We start from the raw sequence: 20,025 nt of genomic DNA, 5'->3' as shown, positions 1-20,025 counted from the left end.
AAAAAACAAAATAAAAATAAAAAAAGCTTTCTCACTGCAGTTTGTTTATTTTATAGCAAAACCATTAAACACAGGAGCAAAATGTGTTGTAAATGTAATAAGATTTATTAAGAATCTTTATTATTTCATCAGCATAATTCTTCATCATTAATGTGTTTTCTCCATCATCATCGTTATCTTGAACAGTGGACAGTTCGATCTAAAAGGCAGCCCAAGGGGTACAGGCGATATATAACTTAAAACTTTCTCCATAGGGAAAATGTGTTTTTATATTCATATATAATATCAATGTAGCATGAGGTCCAAGATCCCGCCCACGTTATACAGTATTGTACATGGTCCCAAAAATAAACCCTTAAACAAAAACGGCAATCTACATGCAAAACAAAACCAAAAAGAAACAAGCATTTAAATTTTGAAGATACATACACTCATATGCCGAAACGTGCATACAATCACAAAGTTACAAAACTTTCATACATACATACAAATAAACTCAAATTGAATATTAGACATTATTATTATTATTATTATTATTATTATGATGTTATCAGGAAAAGAGCAACACCTTTTCTTTTTTTGCTTTTTCACTTTTTCCACTCCATGTTTCAGCCCAACTCACAAAATGGAAAACTTGAAAACATTTTAAAAAACAAAGCAAAAAAACAAAACAAAACAATACAATTAGGACAGAAAATCTGTCTCTTCCATTTGCTCAATGTGTCCGTGTTTTGCCAGAGTTGTCACAGTGTTCAGGAAAACTGAGTATAGGCACACACGATAGCACCCAAACAGGCTCATACCATAAATCACCTCTGTGTAAAAAAATAGCCTGCTTGCTACACACACACACACACACACACACGCCTCCATCATGCACAGGGCAAACTGTACAACCAAAACAGCCATGCTACAGGTACAGTAGGATTAACTATAGTACAGAATATAAAACATATTTAATACAGTCACATATACGGACATAACATACAGAAACAGCAGAAGAGGCGAGGAGCAGATGCCCGCAACTTTGACATACACAGATGGGAGATTTTATGGTGCGACATGTATAGGCTGGCAAGAAGCCTGTGAAGCCATGAACTTTTTGATTTTGTGCACATAAACACAAAAACAAAAATCACACACAAATAAAAGTGGGTGTCACAGCACATTTTCAATTTTCAAATACTTTGAAACTGATTTTCTGGACTGGTCAATTTAGCTTCGAAGTGGTTTGTTGGATGACATCACTGTCAAAAAAAAAAAAAAAAAAGGCCATGTGTCGCTGCCAAATTATTCTTCACAAAATAACATGTAAACTGATATTTTTTTTTGTGCTATATCCAAACTTTTCAAGATGTATGCATCTCCCATAATTTGACAAAAAAAACACAACTCATGGTCCACTTACTAGCTTCTCTGGAGCTTCCATCCACATCTCACAGTTGGAGTTGGAGTACTGTATGTAATATAATGCAGTATGAAACTTCAGTCAGGATTATTTCTTGAGTCAACTGTTGTTTTTTGTCAAGGTCACTAGTGAACTTTTACACTGAACGCGTCTCTCATTGTTTTTTCCAGATTTATTTAAAAGCCTGTGCAGGAAGTTTGTGTTGTGTCACGAGTGTTGTGTTTAAGTAACATCAGCATGAGGTCTGAGATGAGGCAGCAGAGGGAGCTGTTGCACTAGAATGAAGAGGATGAAAACCTGTATTGCCCTCCCTAAAGACTGTTGGGGGAACAATCACCCATGACAGCACAAGAGGAAAACCTGTCACTGAATGTTTTGAGAGCAGTTATAGGCGTTTGTACAACTTGTCAATATAAACACAAATTTCAGGCATTTGTAAAAAGCAGACAACTTTACATTTAGATGCTTGTTCAGCATGATGTGTGACATTGCCGCTCTCCTAGTATATTATAACAGGCCTTGATTGGTTTGAAAACATGATCTTAGCTGATGAAAAAGCATATTAAAAGCCGATGTAATAAACACACGCACACTGCAGGGAGTTTTGGAACGACAGTGGCTATGTTCCTGAAAACTTACAAAGCCCTTTGCCTCAAAAATCACCCTCGAGTATCAAAGACGTGAAAGGAATCGATGTACTCATATGACAAATCTGTAGGTTTTGGGAGTAGATTTGATTTCTCACAGTGAAATCATCTTGTCAGGTCTTGTTTGTACCTCTGTACATTGTGTGCACAAATCAAGAAGAATCAAATCAACTCGAAAGCCTTTAACATTACCGCAGTTCTTTCAAAAGCTCATAGAGGGAAGCTGACATTTAATTTGGACCAAGCTTTTCACCGCTGGACAGGAAATCACATCAAAATTGGAGCGCACCAACTTTATACATTTAACTGACTACCTGAATTCCTTTTTTAAACTGTTAGGATTAGAAATTGGCAGAATGGGATTTGTTTGTTTGGTGTCTGCTGAGATCAAACTTGTTCCTCTACTTTTTATTCTGCGGTTTGGTGGATCCTACAAGGAAATTCAATGCCTGTGCAATAACCAGCAGGTAAAGGTCATGTTGTCTCTAGACATGACAGTAAAAACAGATGCTACTGTATGTCAAACAAACATTGCCCTAATTCTTCCACTTTATTTTTTATTTTCCCCCCCCCCATTTCTGGAGATTTGTAGGGACCCTCCAATTAAGCCATAATGGGTAGTGGATGAATAATAAATCCACTGTCGAATGGACACTTAACAGTCAGACAGAACGGACAGAAATCAGATATTAAGACAATGAGGTTGTTGTCTTGTTCCTTGTTTTTGCCGTTTTTTAACTGCAGGTCGGATCTGGTTTTATTATTGCACTGTTCTTTCTGTTTGGTGCCAAGGAACCTTCATTTGGATGAAGACAGAGAGGGCTTAACAATCACTTCATGGAGCTAGATCGGGGAAGAAGGGGAAAAAAGTTCTTGATGACAATAAGTGAAGAACTGCATCAGTAAGTGACAATGCTTTAGGTCTATTTGGCAGACTGCGTAACGTGGACTACTTCACTCTTGGTCAAAGCCCTGTGTGTAATTCATTCAGATAAGTGAGGCCACTGAGCTCCCTCCTCCTGCTCTCAGCACATCTGTGACATTATTCCACCAGAATGTCCCACGACATCATGATTATATGAATACGAAACGGGCACTAATTGTATCACAACGGCAACAGCCTAACGGCAAACTCTCACGCGTTTCTCCTCAATGAGTGAATGAATAATTAAGGTAAGTCCTTGATGCCTGAGTGTGAACTGAGCTTATTATGTTAGTGCTTCAGGTTGTAAAGGAAGGAGAGAAGGAAGGAAGGAAGGAAGGTAAAACAGAGTTCCTGTTTTGCAGCGGAGACAAATGTCAGTCTTATTTTCACAATGGCCTAACCCACTGACTCTGCTTTAATGTTACTGTTCACATAAGAGCTGTGATCAAAATATCTCTGGAGATATTTATCACAAGTTCTCCAAAAAACTTTTTTTTGTAAAATTCCACACGTCTATCAGAGATTCTCTACTGTTGATTATTGATAGGAGTGTAAAATCTTTTTCTCCTCCTCCATCCATCTGTCCATCCCATCTTTTTTTAAAATTGTTTCAGGCCAGTTTGAGTGTGCTGACAGGGAAGGTTGGGACTGAAACCATGGTGACAGGGTTGAGGACGGCAGCCTGTCCAACCAGCTGCGGGTGGGGGGCAAGTACTGCTGTGGGTTTCGCAAGTGACGGGCTCCCCTGGCTCATCATGGCTGCGCTGTTCACCTGGGTCCCATTAGTGTTAGCTTGAGGATTAGACTGGACGTGCGGCAGGGTGTGATGTGTGAAGGTGTGAGTGATGTGGCCCACCATGGTGGGCTGGGAGACAGACACGCCCTGAGGGTAGAGGGTCGGGAGGTGGGATGTCAGGGGACCTCCCAGGTGAGCCACTGGGTGGACGGTGATGTGTCCGATGGGCTGGGCAGCTATCGGCTGGTGAGTGGCGGTGGCAGCTGGAGCTGCAACGATTGGCTGAGGAGTGGGGCCAGGTGACGGGGCAATGTGCGTTAGGTGCTTGTGATTGGCTGGCAGGGCGTGATTGACAGCCTGGATGACTGAAGGGTGGGAGACGGCGGCATGAGCGATGACGGTGGGCTGGACCTGCACCGCCGTGGGCTGAATGGGATGGGCCGGCCCCGGAACGATGGCTTGGGGGGGAGGGGGAGCAGAGGGGGAATGCGTGGTCAGGACTCCCGACAGAGGCAAGGTGGTGTGCTGGATTGACAGGTGAGGGGTGAGGAGCTGCTGGGCTTGTAAGATGGGTGGTGCTGGTTTTGGGAGGGCCGTGGGTGCAGGAATGGGAGCTGGGGCATCCTCGTCAATGTCTTGCTCAAAGTTTTCTTCTCCTTCTGTAGACCAAAGAGGAAACTGTTAGTTATCATGATATGATCCAAGAAACAGAACCATTTGTATTTAACCCCTACTTACTCCCACATGCCTCCCCTAAAATAGCTGTTGCACTTGTTGTGATTAGTCCTGTATCAGGTATGCAGGTTATATATAATGTATGCCGGGGAGCTGCTGCATCTCATCCCTGTACCTGAGGCCGTGGACGTGGAAGCCTGGTCGTCCTCTGGCTGGATGGTCTGTCGGAGGACTCTGTCGATTTCAATGACATCCATGCACTGGCTGAGCTCGTTCTTCAGGTCGGCCAGCCGCTGCTGCGTTGCGATCTTCTCTCTGGCCAAACGCTCCATCTCATGCTCATACTCCTTCTCCTTCCGCTTCAGAGTCTTCAGGGGGAGACAGAGAAAGCAGAGCAGATGAGGATCGCTAGTACACATAAAAACACTTCTGCAGAGTTGCTGCAAAGTTGACATATGCACTGTTAAAATTTCAAATAAAAGCTTGTACAAAAGTCATTTCATACTCAAGAGCTTCTCTAACAAACCTCTCACTCACTTCATTGGTTCTGATCAATACCGCTTTGTTGTTTTCCCCCTCCTCAGTGTTAAGTTGCTGTTAAAGAAGGTCTAAACTTCCAGCAGAAGTTTTCAATAAAAGCCTCTGAGGGATGGGATTATTCCCCCTGGCATAATGAAAATGTGTTAATATGAAACCGATGGAGGAAGTGTTGAGTTTGCATTACACCAGCAACAGCAAATTCACAAGGCAAAAGGTAGCAAATCATAAAAAGACAAACATCTTAATAAAGTAATGACATTCACTTTTAAAAAACAACAAATAAAAGACCCAGGCCACTATCTGACAATAGCTCATATGCACAAGCTGTAAAGCTAGAACTAGTTTTAAATAATCTACTGTTCAAACAACTGACAAGCAATTACTTCCAACTACCAACTTTCTTTCTCTGTACACTCTTCACCACTCCCACATTTCTCCAAGCTTGCACACTCCTAAGCACAATGTTCTCCGTGCTATCCCCGTTTCAAACGCCAACAGGAAGACACGCATGCAAATACAAGCATGTTCACACTGCTTTTGTTGGCGTCATCTACTTCAGCTCCTCCCATTTCCTGCGTGCCATGCTTGTTTACGAGAGAACGGGGTCAGAGTGGGAGCAAACGTCATGCCATGTTCTATTTCCACCAATCACTCAGGTTCATCATCTCACCAAATCTGATGTCACTGGATTACTGCAGCCTGAACATTTGTCAGATATGACTGATTGAAGGTATTAATTCCTAACACGGCACTGTCATGCGCTGAGTAGTAAGCCACATATGTGTTTGTAGATTTACAAATGAAATGAGGAAGATAAAAACAGCAAGAGAAACAAAAAGAAACTTTCCACGACCCAACATGGTGTCTCTGTGACCCAGTTTGTGTGTGGGTCAGCTGACGCATGAACACCAAGCAGTACAACCGGCTAAGAACATTAACACAGATTACCAGGGAGGAATGAGGGAGAGGGGGAGGAGGTGGTAAAGGAAAGAGCTAAGGGATTATTTGTTGGTAAACAGATCAACCAGTCAAATGCTGGTAAATTTCTGCTGTGTGCAGTGGTTACTTTCATTACATTACTGGAAACTAAATATCCAGTTGACTTGTTGATTAGTCAACATGAAATATGAAATAATAGACCTGACAGAAAACAGTTTCCTGTCTTACTGGTGTAACCACAAAAGAGAAATAAGAAAGGAACTACAAAAGAGAGTACAGAAAATATGCACATGGGGACACATGATCATACTACAGGACACTCACTTCAGTGAGAAAAGCGGTTTACTCTCCGCAGGCAAATGATGGCCTCACATGCAAGCCAACTTTGCTGTGAATTAGAACTCCCGTTCTAATTAACAGCCCTCTTTGCAAAAGCTACCCGTCCAGACTTGATGAACTTTGCCTTCTTATAACAGCTCTTATCCTCCCCTTGATGTGCTTCCACACATGCAGCCTTTTCCCCATAATTGTAGGGGAAGTTTTTACAGGTTTTGAGTAAAGAGGAGGTGGTTTTGGAAATGACAGCAAATCAGATCAAGACCTTGTAACATTTCTAAAAATTATGTCCCAAAAGTCCTAAAATCTGATAACAGAGTTAAACAATATGGGTGGTTCTACATTAATGGTGAGTTTCTGTCTTTAACAAGAGGCAAACTCTGGCTCTCAAGACTGAAGTTAATGCGGAAGTAACTTAAACCTGCATTCTCTCTGACGGCCAGCAGGGGCCAACTCCACTCGTTGCAAACAGAAGTCTAGTTCATCAGAAATAATCGTAAGTAAACACTTTCCTAATGAGTTTAGAGTCACAGTCACTAGTTTCAAGTCTCAACAGGATGTTCATTTAGTATTTTATGGTCCAATTTAGAGGAAAATAAACAATAAAGCAGCGTATGCTTTAGGGCAGGCCTACCTTGTGATTGACATGTCGCTACCATTGCAACCTCTCAATCAGGATAGAGTGACTGGCATCCACTGCACTGTGTACATTTAACCAGTGCCGTTAAAAAAAGCTTATTAGAAGTCGGCTGTTAATTTTTTCAGCAAGTACATTTTGTTTTAAGCCTGTTTTTAGCTAGCCAATATTAGCATCCTGGTTAAAATCCTAGTTAACGTGAATTATGGATGCACCTAGATAAGCAAGCTTGTCAGTGCCACCAAATTTGGTCACGTCCGGTGTCGTGACGCAAAGAAAATCACATGGCGGCGGGCAAACTCAAGGCTTCAAAAAGGCAGTTCATAAACCAATGGGTGACATCACGACGACTACATCCACTTCCTTTATACGGTCTATGGTTTTTACTAGAAAAGTTGTCTAACTATAACTTGCTGTATGCATCTTAGGGTTGTGCCCCCCGCCCCCGTCCGTCCATTCATTCCCATGTTTCATTTTACACATCATCCGATGGCAATTTCGTAGACATCGCCCAACCCTAATATGCACCCTCACTGAATATACTGCTTTGACAAGACAAAGGGTGACACTACTGACACACATACAGTCACACAAACTACAGACATTCTGTGAAACACAAAACATTATCTAGCACAAGCTGGCTGCAAACTGCTTATGTATATGCGCATGTGCATCAATATCACTTCAAGGTCTTCCCATACAACCCCAGACACCATTAGGCCTGCAACAAATCACCAAGGAAACAGCTGTTACCCATAGCAGTTTCCTTGGCAACCTCATCCGTGAGGATTTGGCTGCTTGAGCAGCAGTTTGAGTAAAACACGAGGAGCTATCTTATTGGGTGAGCATAGGGGTAATTACATATATGGAGTGATGTGACTGGAATGGTTTGCCAGTCGGATGCTTCAGATCAATCCCTACCCCCTCCGCCATCCCACACGCTGTCTCCTTATACCCACCCCCCCCCATCCATCACTCCCTTGACGCCCTTCCCCCCCTTTTCCCCTCCTCCTCCTCCTCCTCCTCCACTGCTTCATCTATGCCTCCTTTATACTTTCTCTTGCGTCTGTCTTAGGCTTAATCGCACATGCATCTGTGTAGACGTGTGATCTTCACATGGGTTGATTAGAAGACAAGAAATTTCAGATAGGAGTGACTGAGGTCCCTCAAAGCTCACGTCGGTGCTCCATCATCCATAACCATTTATAAAAGACCAATATAACCAGAATTAGATTGGTTTAGTCTTTACATCATAAACACACACTCTCCCCTGCAGACAAACATGGAGGAATGGACCGACTACAGTGCCGGGGCCACCTGCCGCCCGTTGCTATGGTTACAAAGCATTCTAGAGACAGCATGGGGGAAAGAGGACGAGACGGACGGAGATGAGAAGAAAATGGTTGAGACAGACAAGGATTAAAAGACAAAGAAAATCTGATGCAACTGTTGCGAAGCTGTACCCGTTATAACCATGGAAACACAGCAGTACCTCGTACCTTACCCCCCCCCGCGTGCAATCTAGCGGTGCAGAGCAGACCACAGTGAGCCACAGTGACGTCACCAGGCTTGCGCTAGCCATGTGCTCGGATCTCACGTGGCTTGGGGAGAGGGGAGGGAGACTGAGGTTTACAGGTTTACATGAGGAGGGATACAGAGAAAGAAGGTGGAGGCCAGTCACTCGTCTAGAATAAAAACCTACTGATTATATTATATATATATATATATATATATATATATATATATATATATATATATAAGGAGAAGGTGCTATAACGGGAGTAGGGGCTGGACACTTAGCTTTCATTTCTAACTGAATTTAATAAAGTTTGGAGATAGTGCAGCTGTGTTGGGTTGCCTTGGTAAATGGAAAATAATTCAATATTGTTGTTATGGACTTGTTATGTAGAATCATATTGTGTTGATAACAAATTTAAGACTCCAGGTTAATTGTGCTTTATCACAAACACAAAAGGTATCTTCATTTAGGTTTTACACGTGTTTTGTCAAATGTGATGCACAGGAGTGAGACAATTCATTGGGTTTAACCATTTTAAATCATTTTCTGTGATTTTCCAGATATTAGCCACGTCTTGATATTGGAAAAAATTCCTATTAATTTTCTTATATTCTTTACACCCATATTGCCAGATTAACAGTGTGGACTGTAAGCAAGAACCATCTCTAGGTAGCTGTGTGGCTACAAGGGCTTCAACTACTGAATAGTTGTACTATTGATTATACTGCTGATTACATTTTCAATAATCAACATTTTTTTGTCTATAAAAAAACAGAAAATAGCTGAAAGTGTCCTTGACAAATTCCAAAGGAAACATTTATATTGCTTTGTACGAGTCAAAAATGCCACAATATTCAATTTACAATCATAAAATAGAGAAAAGCAGCAAATCCTCACATCTAGGTAGCTGTAACTGTGAATTTTAATATAATCTCAACTTTGTTTGATTAACTTAATTAATTTGTGAATGAACTTTCTGTTTAATGACTAAATGATTCATTGGCTGTTTCAGCACTGGTATTTACTACCATTATACTGTTGGCATTTGTTTTTATGAATGTAATGAACTGTCCTCTGTACATTACTTTTAAAACATGAAAACTTTACATCAGCTGTGCAGTATGTACATATTTCCTCACCAGCAGCTTGGCTCTGCCTCGTATCAAAACCATCATCATCTCCTGTCAAAGACGGCCTTAAATCACTCTGTGTTGTGCTCCCTGAAGGCTGGCCCAAGATCTTGCAGCCAGTCTTGTTTTGAACAAAGTTCTTCAATCTCACGGCCCAATTTAGCTCCTTCCACTGAACTAAAAGTCATGACGCTTTCAACCCCACAAAAAAGGAACCACTGCATCTAGCTCCAGACTGTCACCGTGCAGAAATCCTCCCTCGTCTACCTTTGCAGACTGAAAACTCACCTCTTCAGGCTATACAGTCCCCTCTCCCACACTGCTCCCAGCTCCATCCATCCAGATGCAATGTTAGTTGTCTTACACAGGTACAAATATTTCCCCAAACATTAGATTTACTTACCACTTTCTTACCATTATTTAGCAGATGCCATATCATAGTCACAAGGGACTTAACAACACAAACAGCTTAATGGCCAACAAAACAGGCATTGCATGTCAATTACACTGGACCAAAGCCTGTGCTGTTCCCAAAGCTAACACAACCAATTCAAGACTGGAAAAGGATGGGAAACAAGAAGGGACTGGCACCCAAAATATTGTGTCAGACCACACAAGTAAGTAAAAGCCCACAGCTTCGCCTTTCTGGGAAAGCTGAGAAAATGTACTCAAACTCTACCTGTATGTAACGCAAAGCGCTGCGGAGAACGCTGAGGTTGGAGGTTTTCTTCTCATCAACATTTGGAACGTTCTTCTTCAGCGTCTCAAAACACTCTTTGAGGTGCGCTCGCCTGAAGGGCCAAGAGTCAGAAACGAGAAAGAGTCATTAGCTTACTGCGAAGAATATTCACCATTTATGAATAAGTTGATCATCTGCTTGACACCTCCTAACTCCAATGCCTGAGAAGGATTTCATGGTTCTGTATAGGATGAGGAACTGTCATGACCTTTGAGCTGTTGGAACTCTTTCATAACACTTGATAAACACAAAAATGTGTGTGTGGGTGGTCAAGCTAAGATTCATTCCCGGGGAGTTAACACCAACTGCAAAGACAAGAAGTTTACACATTATGATGACTAACCTGTTCTTCTCCAGTTTATTATGCACCTCTCTGGTCCCCGCTCTGGAAACACAAAATAAATGATCAAATACAACCATAAACCCAAAATCTAAACCCTTATATCAACTTTAAAATACACAGACTGACCCTCCTGGTCGCCGCTTCCCATCCATCGCTCTCATGTCCTCCAACGACACTCCATTAGGCCGCAGCTGAGATACGGGTGGAGCTTGATGGGGAATCAGTGCATGGTGAGAGCCAGTGCCATTAGTGCTGATGGAAGCTGGGTACTGAATATGCACCTGAGGCTGTGATTGGCTGGGCTTTACACCAACCAGCTGTGGACTAGTCTCTACCTTCATCTGGGGGGCACACAACAGGTGAGGAGAGGTTGGCTGCTGCTGCTGCTGTGGAGGGGATGAAGCGCTCTTGGCTGGAGGGGAGCTGTTGAGCGACGTTGCTGCTGCTGCAATTGGCGTTGTGAGCGGAAGGGGCGGGACCGAGGGTGTCGCAGTGACGACTGGGACCATTGGGATGACAGCGATTGGGACTTGAGGAGGCGGGAGAGATGGGGGAGGAGGGGCAGGAGGGCGATGTGGCTGTTGACGGTCATCGGCCCACGTGATGTGGTTGGTTCTGACTGGCTGTGACGACGAGGTCACAAGTTCTGCAAGTCTCGACTCCGCCTCCCTGTTGATGAGCTCCTTCTCTTTGCGCTGCTCTTCCTCTGTAAAAGGGGAGGTGGAGAAGACGCACGAAGGAGTAAGCAAAGGAAATGTCAGGAGAGTCATACATTGAAGTAGGGCTGGGCAATAAAACAATAATGATAATTATAACAATATAATTTTCTTCAATAACAATTAAACAAATGGTCAATAAATATTTCATTTAATTAATTTGAATCATGAACGAATCAGCACTTATCTTAATAGAAAATATATTATATTTATTTTTTGAGGAAAATATCAGCCTTTAAACTTAAAAGAAATAAAGATTTAATATTTATTGTGATAATTATCGATATTGAATGATTTGACATTTTTATCGTGATAATATTTTTGACCTTATCGCCCAGCCCAACAGTGAACAGAACATTGGACAACCAGCAAACAGTGGTTAAACCTGCCTTTTGTGCCCTAACACACAGTATGTGACAACACTGATGCACATCTGACACATCTGTACTGAATGTAGAAAATGCTCCACTTCCAGTTTGAAAACCATTAATTTCAACCAACATCCAAGCAAAGACACAAGTTTTGATTCAGGTAATCTTAGCTGTTTCATTGTTGTGCCACAGATCACTTGGTCACATCTCAACACACACAAAGAATGATGTCATCAGGGTATCAGAACCAAGGCAGGGGGAAATAACCACAGAAATTGTTTCTGCATATGTTTCCTGACTGGAGAGCGCTCTCCCCCTCTGTCTGCCCTGTTATTGGACCGCTCCAGCACTGAGCATGCTTCCACCCCCCGTGCTACGTCAGGGCCGTCTGACCAACAGCAGCAGACTGTAGTTGTCAAAGAGTCCTTCTGCTGGGTGAAGTAGAGTTGGCACCATGACAACAAATAAATAAAGCATTGTGGTAACGCAAAAATTAAAAAAGAAAAGAAGTACATTCAAAAGTCACATCGCAGGACGGGAATGTTCCCACGCCATGCTCATGTCAAGTATGCAGAGGTGTAAACACACACACACACACACACACTTAATGATGTGAGTGAGTGGTTTTTGCACACCGTAGGACTCAAAGCACCGTGGAAAGCCCTTGGTTACCATGGAAACAGCAACATTAGAAACAGAAGATCCCAGGGATTCCTCAAACACACGCAACACCAACACACAGCCCCAGCCATCTCCCACCATTATAAAACAAAATAGAAACACTGCACGCCAACATGCCTGGCTGCGCGTTAACTTCGCCACATGAAACCCCACGATGATGCAATTTCCTTCCACCTTAGGGCAATAGTTCACCTCAGAGACGGCCTGCACAGTTACACACCGTTATCATGATGATATGCACAACAATGCTACTTCTCTGCACTTCTGGAATCGTACATTCTTTCATTTGTGTCATTTGGCAACAGTCAAAATTAAGATGCTATTAATAGTGCCACCTCAGAGTAACACTGTTCAATTATTTATGTGTTCACATCTCTTCTAACCCCTGCTGAGCAGCGGAAGACAAACACACAATGCCCTTTTTCTGCGAGCATTATGCTTTAAATAGGACTGGATGAGATCTCACATTATCTGGAGTTGACCGACAACAAATTAATCTGCAATGGTTTTTATAGTTGTTTCAGTCATTCTACAAAAAACCTGCCATAATCGGTTGGTGGTTTCAGATTCTCCAGTGTAAGTATGTGTTTCTCTTCTCTGACATATATGCTAACCAACTGGACATTACAGGATTAGATTAAATTAGTTGCAGCCCAAATAGCATCATACCAATTTTTTATTATTTTATCTAGTTTCTGAGACAGAAACTAATATAGTTTATTAAAGTGCTTTACAATTATGAACAGTTTGGACTCCAGTAATGTAAAAGGTGGTTAGGTGGAGGTTAGATTTTACATGCATTTGCCATATGCATGTTATACATCGATATTGGACCTAGGAGCAAACTGCATAAGCAAAACACAGAATCTTGTTTAACAATAAATTTTACCCCCCTGTTTGCTAATATGACACATAATAAAATGATCCTTGAAGATAGCACAGATGTTGACATTAGCTGACAGTATAATACTGACATATCCAAAATGGCTTATCTTGCTTTTGTAGTACAAGCCACACAAATACACCATGCTCCAGATTGTCAAGTGCACGCAAAAGTAAATTACATAACTTCTGCATTGGGAGAGGCTGGGCTGGGGAGGTGGGCAGGGAGGTTGCCCTACTTTCCCCCCCTTTCTCTCTCTCTGACCGCCACTGTCATTAGGCTGAATGGGAAGGGTGGGGACGAGGAGTGCGTGTGTGCGCTTGGTGTGTATCTACAGGAGGAGGGGGCAGTGTGCACGTGGTCGGTGTGGGCGGATACAAGCGCGCGTAGGGTAAGTATGCGGGGGGGGGCTTGATTTGTCTGACACGTCATCAGAGGGGAGAAACACAAAAAGCAGTCCCCCTTTATCAAGTCAGTGATAATTATGCATGTCGATTGAGAACTCGTCATGTTTCAAACAAGCAGGAGAGATACAAACAAATATTGTATATGCTCGCGCGCAATTATACAAATGGGACGGGGTGAGCGCGTGAGTGCCCGCCCCTGTGTGTGTCATAAGATAGCTGAGCAATGTCAGGGTATTATGTAAAGAGCAGCCTCTGCTCGCCACCGCCCTGCCGGCGCTCGACGGCCAAAAAAAATGGGACAAATCGATTCTGAGGAGGCTCATTTTCAACGACCTCCGTTGAAAATGATCAATATTTATCCGCCAGATTTAACATAATGTCTTACATGTATGCTATTTTACATGTACATACACTGCACCGTCTACAGCTATTTCCTTCGTTACAAGCATAGAATACATAAATGGACCACGGTTATTGACAGGAACTCCTCCGCTATGTCTTTCTCACACACAAGCGCGCGCGTGCAGTGAGTCACTTGAGTGTGGTGTTCACACACACACACACACGGAGCGCGCAAAGTACTTCGGAAAACAACTTTGACCGTTTCCGCATTAAGGGAAGACAAATGTGTCCAATAGTTAACCACTCGGGAATTGCGGATAGTTTGCAGTGACTTCAGCCTTTTTTTTCTTGGCATGAACCCAGGGAGACAGACTACAAACGCTTCCGTTCACCATAGGCGGGTCAGTTGAAAATGCAAGCCCCGCCGTTGATAGTAACACTGATACGGTCCCCCAAAAGGCAGTTTAGGATGTAGCACCCGCTGTTATTTGGTGTCATGCACGTTCAGAGCGATGCGCCAGTCTGCTGTTTAACTTACCACGTGTGGTCTGTTGTTGCTGGGCTTGCCATTCCAGATATCTGGCCGCCTCCAAAAGTGTATCGATGCTCATTGCGCGTAAAACCCTCACGGCAGGCGACCCGGTGGCCCGGGACGGAATGACGAAAAAGACCGAGGGGGTAGGTAGTAGTGTCCCGGTAGGAAGCTCCGTGTGCACGGTTCACACCCGCACGCCCGAGCTTTCCGTCCCCTGTGTTTCTCCTGAAAGCGGATTCTTAATCCGGCCGAACGGAAAGTAGTTCCTCGCGTAAGTAAAAAAAATAGGATTGCAACAAGATGGCGATGCGAGCACGGGAATACACACAACAAGGCGAGTCGTGTTCTCGTTAAGGCCCGCCCACCCGGATTCCTGTCCCGCCCTGTTACTACGGCCTCCGACAAAACCCGGAGACCGCAGCACTCCCTCCTACTCCGCGCTGTCACTCTTGGCAACCGTTAACGACCCCACCCCCCGAAAAATCACAACACTGACTCTACAATTATCACAACCTCTGCTTTAAAGCTCCTGGGATCACAGGCTCCCGGTGCTCACGGGTATTTCTCCGGGATTCGAGAAAGGGAAGTCCCGCGGATGTCAGCAGTCCTCCGTGTTTTCGTTCCCGCACTGGGCCCGCAACGCATGAAGAACAATCGGGCGCAAGCGAGCCAATCAGCGCTCAGAACAACAAGGCATGGTGCTGGTCCACATGGGCACCCGCCCGGCCCGAGCGCTGCTCATTTGCATGGCGAGAGCGTGACTGGCCACCCTGCTGTCTCGGGATCAGACCTGTCAATCAAACGACGAGGGGCGGGTCTTACTATTGTATGAGAGTGAATAATGAGGAGAAGCTACTGACCAACATGTACGATTATTATTATTATTTTGTAGGTTTATGGTTAATGCTCAAATCGTAACCATTAAAACAAAATTCAAAAGTGAATCCTGAGGAGGATCTATTTTATTCTATTGGTACTGCATCATTACATTTAAAATGGTGTGTGTGGGGTAATGGCAAGAATTTAATTTATTAAATAGTGTATAGATATCCAAGATAATGTGTATTGGAAGCACATATTTTGAGATTAACAACTATTATGTTATATATAGGCTACTGTCATTTACAAAATACAAGTAGATTGTTTAATCCCACACCCACCATTTCTGTCTCACACATTGAGATATATACCTATATATCTATCCCATCATCAACACTGACAAAGGAACAACTCCTAGCTCAGTGTTCTAACATCTGCAAACGGCAATTCCTATAACAACTAGAGACTGATGAGGTACAACAAATATGCTATGGCAAGGGGGAGCCAGGACGACAGGTCAGCGGGGAGATGTCATCATCATCATCCCCACACTCAGATATTGGGTCCCAAGCTCCAATAACAACAAGCCCTTACGGCAAAGAATCACTCAACATAAGGGCGACTGACCTACGATTGAAGATCATAACCAAGCTGGACCCCCAAGTACAACGACCAAGATTGCCAAGGCTAAGCGACAAGGTACCCTCTGAAAGTCTGGTAGAAGATGTGAATGCAGCACTACATACTATCCCTACTAAAGCCATAACCGAGACCAATGAGCTGATGTATGCCACAGCAACAGTGATCCTAGAGATACTTGGCTTTAAGATGAACACCACAAGCGACAAAGAGCATTACCCCCCATGGAGGAGAAGGCTAGAGGCCAAGATCAAGGCAACACAAAGAGAGTTTAGACAGCTCCCAGAGCTACAGAAAGGTGCAAGGAAAGGGCTACCTAAGAAATACAACAAGCTGTTGATACATGAGACTCTGGAGACTGCCAATCAAAGACTTACCGCTCTGGCTATATATTCAGTGTTGTGAACAATAGTTTATGTTACAGTAGTGTGTTTGTCTATATACTGTCTACAGATGTATGTATGTAGTCTACGTATGGTTGCGTAGTAACAGTCTTTCATTGGGCGCCACACAGTCGTATATATACTCCATTGCATCACAAGGTCTAAGCGTCTCAGCCAATCAAATCAGCAGCCCAGAAGTATATTAGAGCTGCCTTCACCACGCCATGTGCCCTGCCTGCACATACAAACCTACTAACACCATTACTACTTGAAAAACACTGAAACTCAAGATATAAAGAAACAAATGTAAGTGACTGTCTGTGAGGGGGTGGGGGTCATTTAGCAACAGGCTGAGACACCATGACAGGATGCATGGCAGAAAATGAATCAGGCAGAAAAAGGGGGAGGAGGGAAAGAATAGGGAGGAGGGAGCACATGGTAAGCACATGAGCTAAATGGGAAAAAAAAAAAAAATGCATGTATGCATATACAGAGGGAAAAGGGGAGGTGGAGTAGGAGATGGCTTGGAGAAATGTGAGGCAGGGAAGGGCTGACCCAGTTAGAAGTGCTGCATCACCAGTAGTTCCACAGAGCAGAGACAAAGAGGAAGCAATGGCATACAGGAGACTTGAACAGAGAAAGTGTTCAAAGATCAAGTGGAGTCACAGACATGAGGGGCAAAATAATAAGAATACCTTTATTGTTTGACTTGAAACTTGTAGATTTGTTGCTTGCATGTGATGAATGTGCAAAAAAAATGGTTCTAACATTTCCGACACACAAAATAGGGAGGAACAAAAATTTACTTCACAATCAAAACCCCAAACCTACTTATAACCCTAACCATTTCTAATACCCCACATGTACACTTAACTTAATGTCAAAGGATGTGAAACATCTTATAGACTGACGACATGCTGTCAGTTAAAATGTGGTATATATTATCTCCACTAGCTTATTTCTTGGGTCATTTTTTTCTTTTGACAAGTTGAACATGTAAACTTCTTGGATATCTACACGTGGTCAGATCTTCAGATCTGATTGAGGTTTGTGTTGAAAACTTTACATTCACTCTGATTAAGTAATCAAAAAAACATCTTCTTAACCTGACCACAACTCCAGTTACATCCCCATTCACGGACTTTGGAAAGAATGCCTGAGTCAAACAAAAATGTCTTCACTTTGAAGGGTTTTCTTGATCTTACGGTCATTGTGAAGACATAATAAAAATAAAAATAATAATTCACCAAATTCAACACCTCCCCCACCCCCGAGATGTTCAGGGTTATTATCTGTTCCATGACATCCATGTGACCACTGCTCACTTGAACACAGTGCATGGAAGCGTTTTTTTTCCTTAAAGGGACATTGGACCTCTTCATACATGCTACCACTGGAGGGCGCCACATCCTGTAACCTACCTTATCCAAAGCTGCTCCAAACCTCCCCATCGTCCTCCTCAGGCTTTGCAGGGATTAGAACACTGCTCACGTAAACTGTGGTGGGACTCATGTAAGCTATACTGGGATGACACACAAACCTATATATTTACACAGACCCTGCAGCTGTCTGCACACTTTTAACTTATAGCATCTGTTTGCATATGATCATTAAGGAAAAGTCAGCCTGCTACTATGCGACACTGTTCAATCCTTTCCTAGAGAATCCATACTGCTGCATCTGAAAGAGAAAGGTCTGGTGTATCCCCTGACCTTGAAACCTCTCAACACTTTCATATCATGCCAGCTTATCTAAATCAATACCTCTTTGCAGGTCCTTCTTTCACTTTCTCTCTTGCCATAAATCTATATCAACAGTTCTGTCAGAGGGAGAGAAATGGGTCACTTAGAAGCATTATGAATTAGAAAGTGAGCTTCTTCTGCTTTGTTTTGATGTCTTAAAGCTTGCATGAGGCGGAAAGTGTGAGAGATGTGCCGGGCGGATGTAGGCCAATGTTTCTACTCCGGTGGCTCTGTTGAGAAACAGGAGTTTCAGACTTGAGACAGGTTTATTTTCCTTTCATTAAGACCCACTTTTCACTTCTCTGCGTACACGTCTAGCTCACCAGTTTCAGTCCACCATACTGTGTTCCCATTGTCGGAGTCCCTTTACTATGTGAACCTTGTGCTGCAATAACTTATTGGCATCTGCATTTGTCCTTGTGCTTTACTCCTCCACCTCCTGTTTATCCACCCTGACAAACCTGCAGGACAGAGCAAGGTGTGGTTGCTTGCACACTTGCCATCCAGGCAACTGTTGCCAGGATACTGCAGAGCTCGGAGAAAGAGTAATTGCTGTGTGGGTGAGTGAGCAGGTGTGTGCGAGAGAGCACGGGAGTAGGCTGGGGTACAGTACATAATTGATAAGGGAGCCTGAACTGTCCCTGCTTCCTCCTGATGTCTTTGCCACTCCAGTCTGAGCTGGCAATGTAACTGGAGCTGTACCTGAGGAATAAACGTCAGACGTTATCATACTGTTATCTCGACATCACACTGACAGTCTTTAAGTCTTAGTACCACATCCTCGCCATCTCAGTTTTCATTAAAACAAACTACTAGGTCAAGGACTGATCTGTTCCTCTTCAATCTGCATCTCCAACAGCATTGACAAGGCAGCATCTGACCCCTGCTCAGATGAAGGTTGCCTTAAGAGACCATAGCGTAGCACCAGACCTACATCTGTGCACCAGAGCCAGATAGTTATACATAAATAATATTGACTGTCTAGAGCAGTAGTTCTCCAGTTTGTCTAGTGACCCATTTCTTGCCAAATGCTTCACTCTGATGATTTCAAGTTATCAGACCGACATTTTTTATTATTATTATTTTTTTTTAAACATTTCATATTGTGGGCCACACACTGTCATTGGTCTCCACGTCACAAAATATTTACCCGATTTGAACCAAACTATATTTTCCAAATGCCAAAATTCTGTATTATCAGCTGTCACAGCACCACATTCAAAAAGGTATACACGTTGACACTCATTAAATGGTTGTGAATACTCTTACAGCTAAGACAAAAACCTGAACTAATCCTGCATCTAAAACCAGTTCCAACTTACGTTAATACAACGGTTCTCAAACTGGTGGTGGGGAACGTAGAGCCACTTCAGGGGGGTCATGGATGTTGAGCGGACCTAAACTTGCATGAGTATGATTCATGTGGTGACATAAACAAACAAAAGTGCTCTGATGCTAGCGAGGCTATTGTGCTAACTTGAATCTTGTTCATTTCAAGAATTGTATTGTATTGTTGTTGATTAATAAAAATGATATCCACTTTTGCTGGGGTGGAGGGGCATGAACTGTTTTTTTGGTTTTTGAAGGGGGGCGTGACAAAAAAAGTTTGAGAACCACTGCGTTAATGACAAGTGCATGAGTACAAAGCAAAAATAATCAGGGCAGCATTTAAATGATGCCAAATTAGAATAAAGTGTATTTCAAAAGTCGAGAAGCTCCCTTACTTTGACATGCATACAGCACAACACAGCAGGCCTGACTGTTGTGCCACTCTGTTCACAGCTGCCCCTGCCAAGCACAAGTATATTAATGTAGAATGGATGGTGTGCTGCAGTATCTGACCTTACTATGAAACTTTGCAGTGGTAAATCCTGTCTGACTGCGAGGAGCTTTCCTTCATCTCATTTCCTCAAAGAAAGCACACAAATATAAC

General features: G+C 43.1%; 1 protein-coding gene across 3 annotated transcripts; it reads right to left on the bottom strand.

The window, feature by feature from the left end:
- Nucleotides 1-84: 84 nt before the first annotated feature.
- On the bottom strand, nt 85-15,209 carry mntb (MAX network transcriptional repressor b). Of its 3 annotated transcripts, none has more exons than XM_046039814.1 (6): nt 15,023-15,209; nt 10,701-11,280; nt 10,575-10,616; nt 10,172-10,292; nt 4,567-4,759; nt 85-4,375 (listed from the first exon to the last, which is right to left on the bottom strand). In XM_046039814.1, exons 2-6 carry the CDS (start codon nt 11,081-11,083, stop codon nt 3,591-3,593), a joined length of 1,524 nt encoding a protein of 507 aa, XP_045895770.1. In that variant the 5' UTR covers nt 11,084-11,280; nt 15,023-15,209; the 3' UTR covers nt 85-3,590. The 3 variants fall into 3 exon arrangements, with proteins under 3 accessions (XP_045895770.1, XP_045895768.1, XP_045895769.1); XM_046039812.1 differs by lacking the exon at nt 15,023-15,209 and adding an exon at nt 14,513-14,882; XM_046039813.1 differs by lacking the exon at nt 15,023-15,209 and adding an exon at nt 14,513-14,879 and having other exon boundaries at nt 10,172-10,283.
- Nucleotides 15,210-20,025: the final 4,816 nt, after the last annotated feature.

The sequence above is a fragment of the Micropterus dolomieu genome, linkage group LG23 (assembly GCF_021292245.1).
Source record: "Micropterus dolomieu isolate WLL.071019.BEF.003 ecotype Adirondacks linkage group LG23, ASM2129224v1, whole genome shotgun sequence".
Classification (NCBI taxonomy): Eukaryota; Metazoa; Chordata; class Actinopteri; order Centrarchiformes; family Centrarchidae; genus Micropterus; species Micropterus dolomieu.
This window is presented reverse-complemented; position numbering and strand designations above follow the sequence as displayed.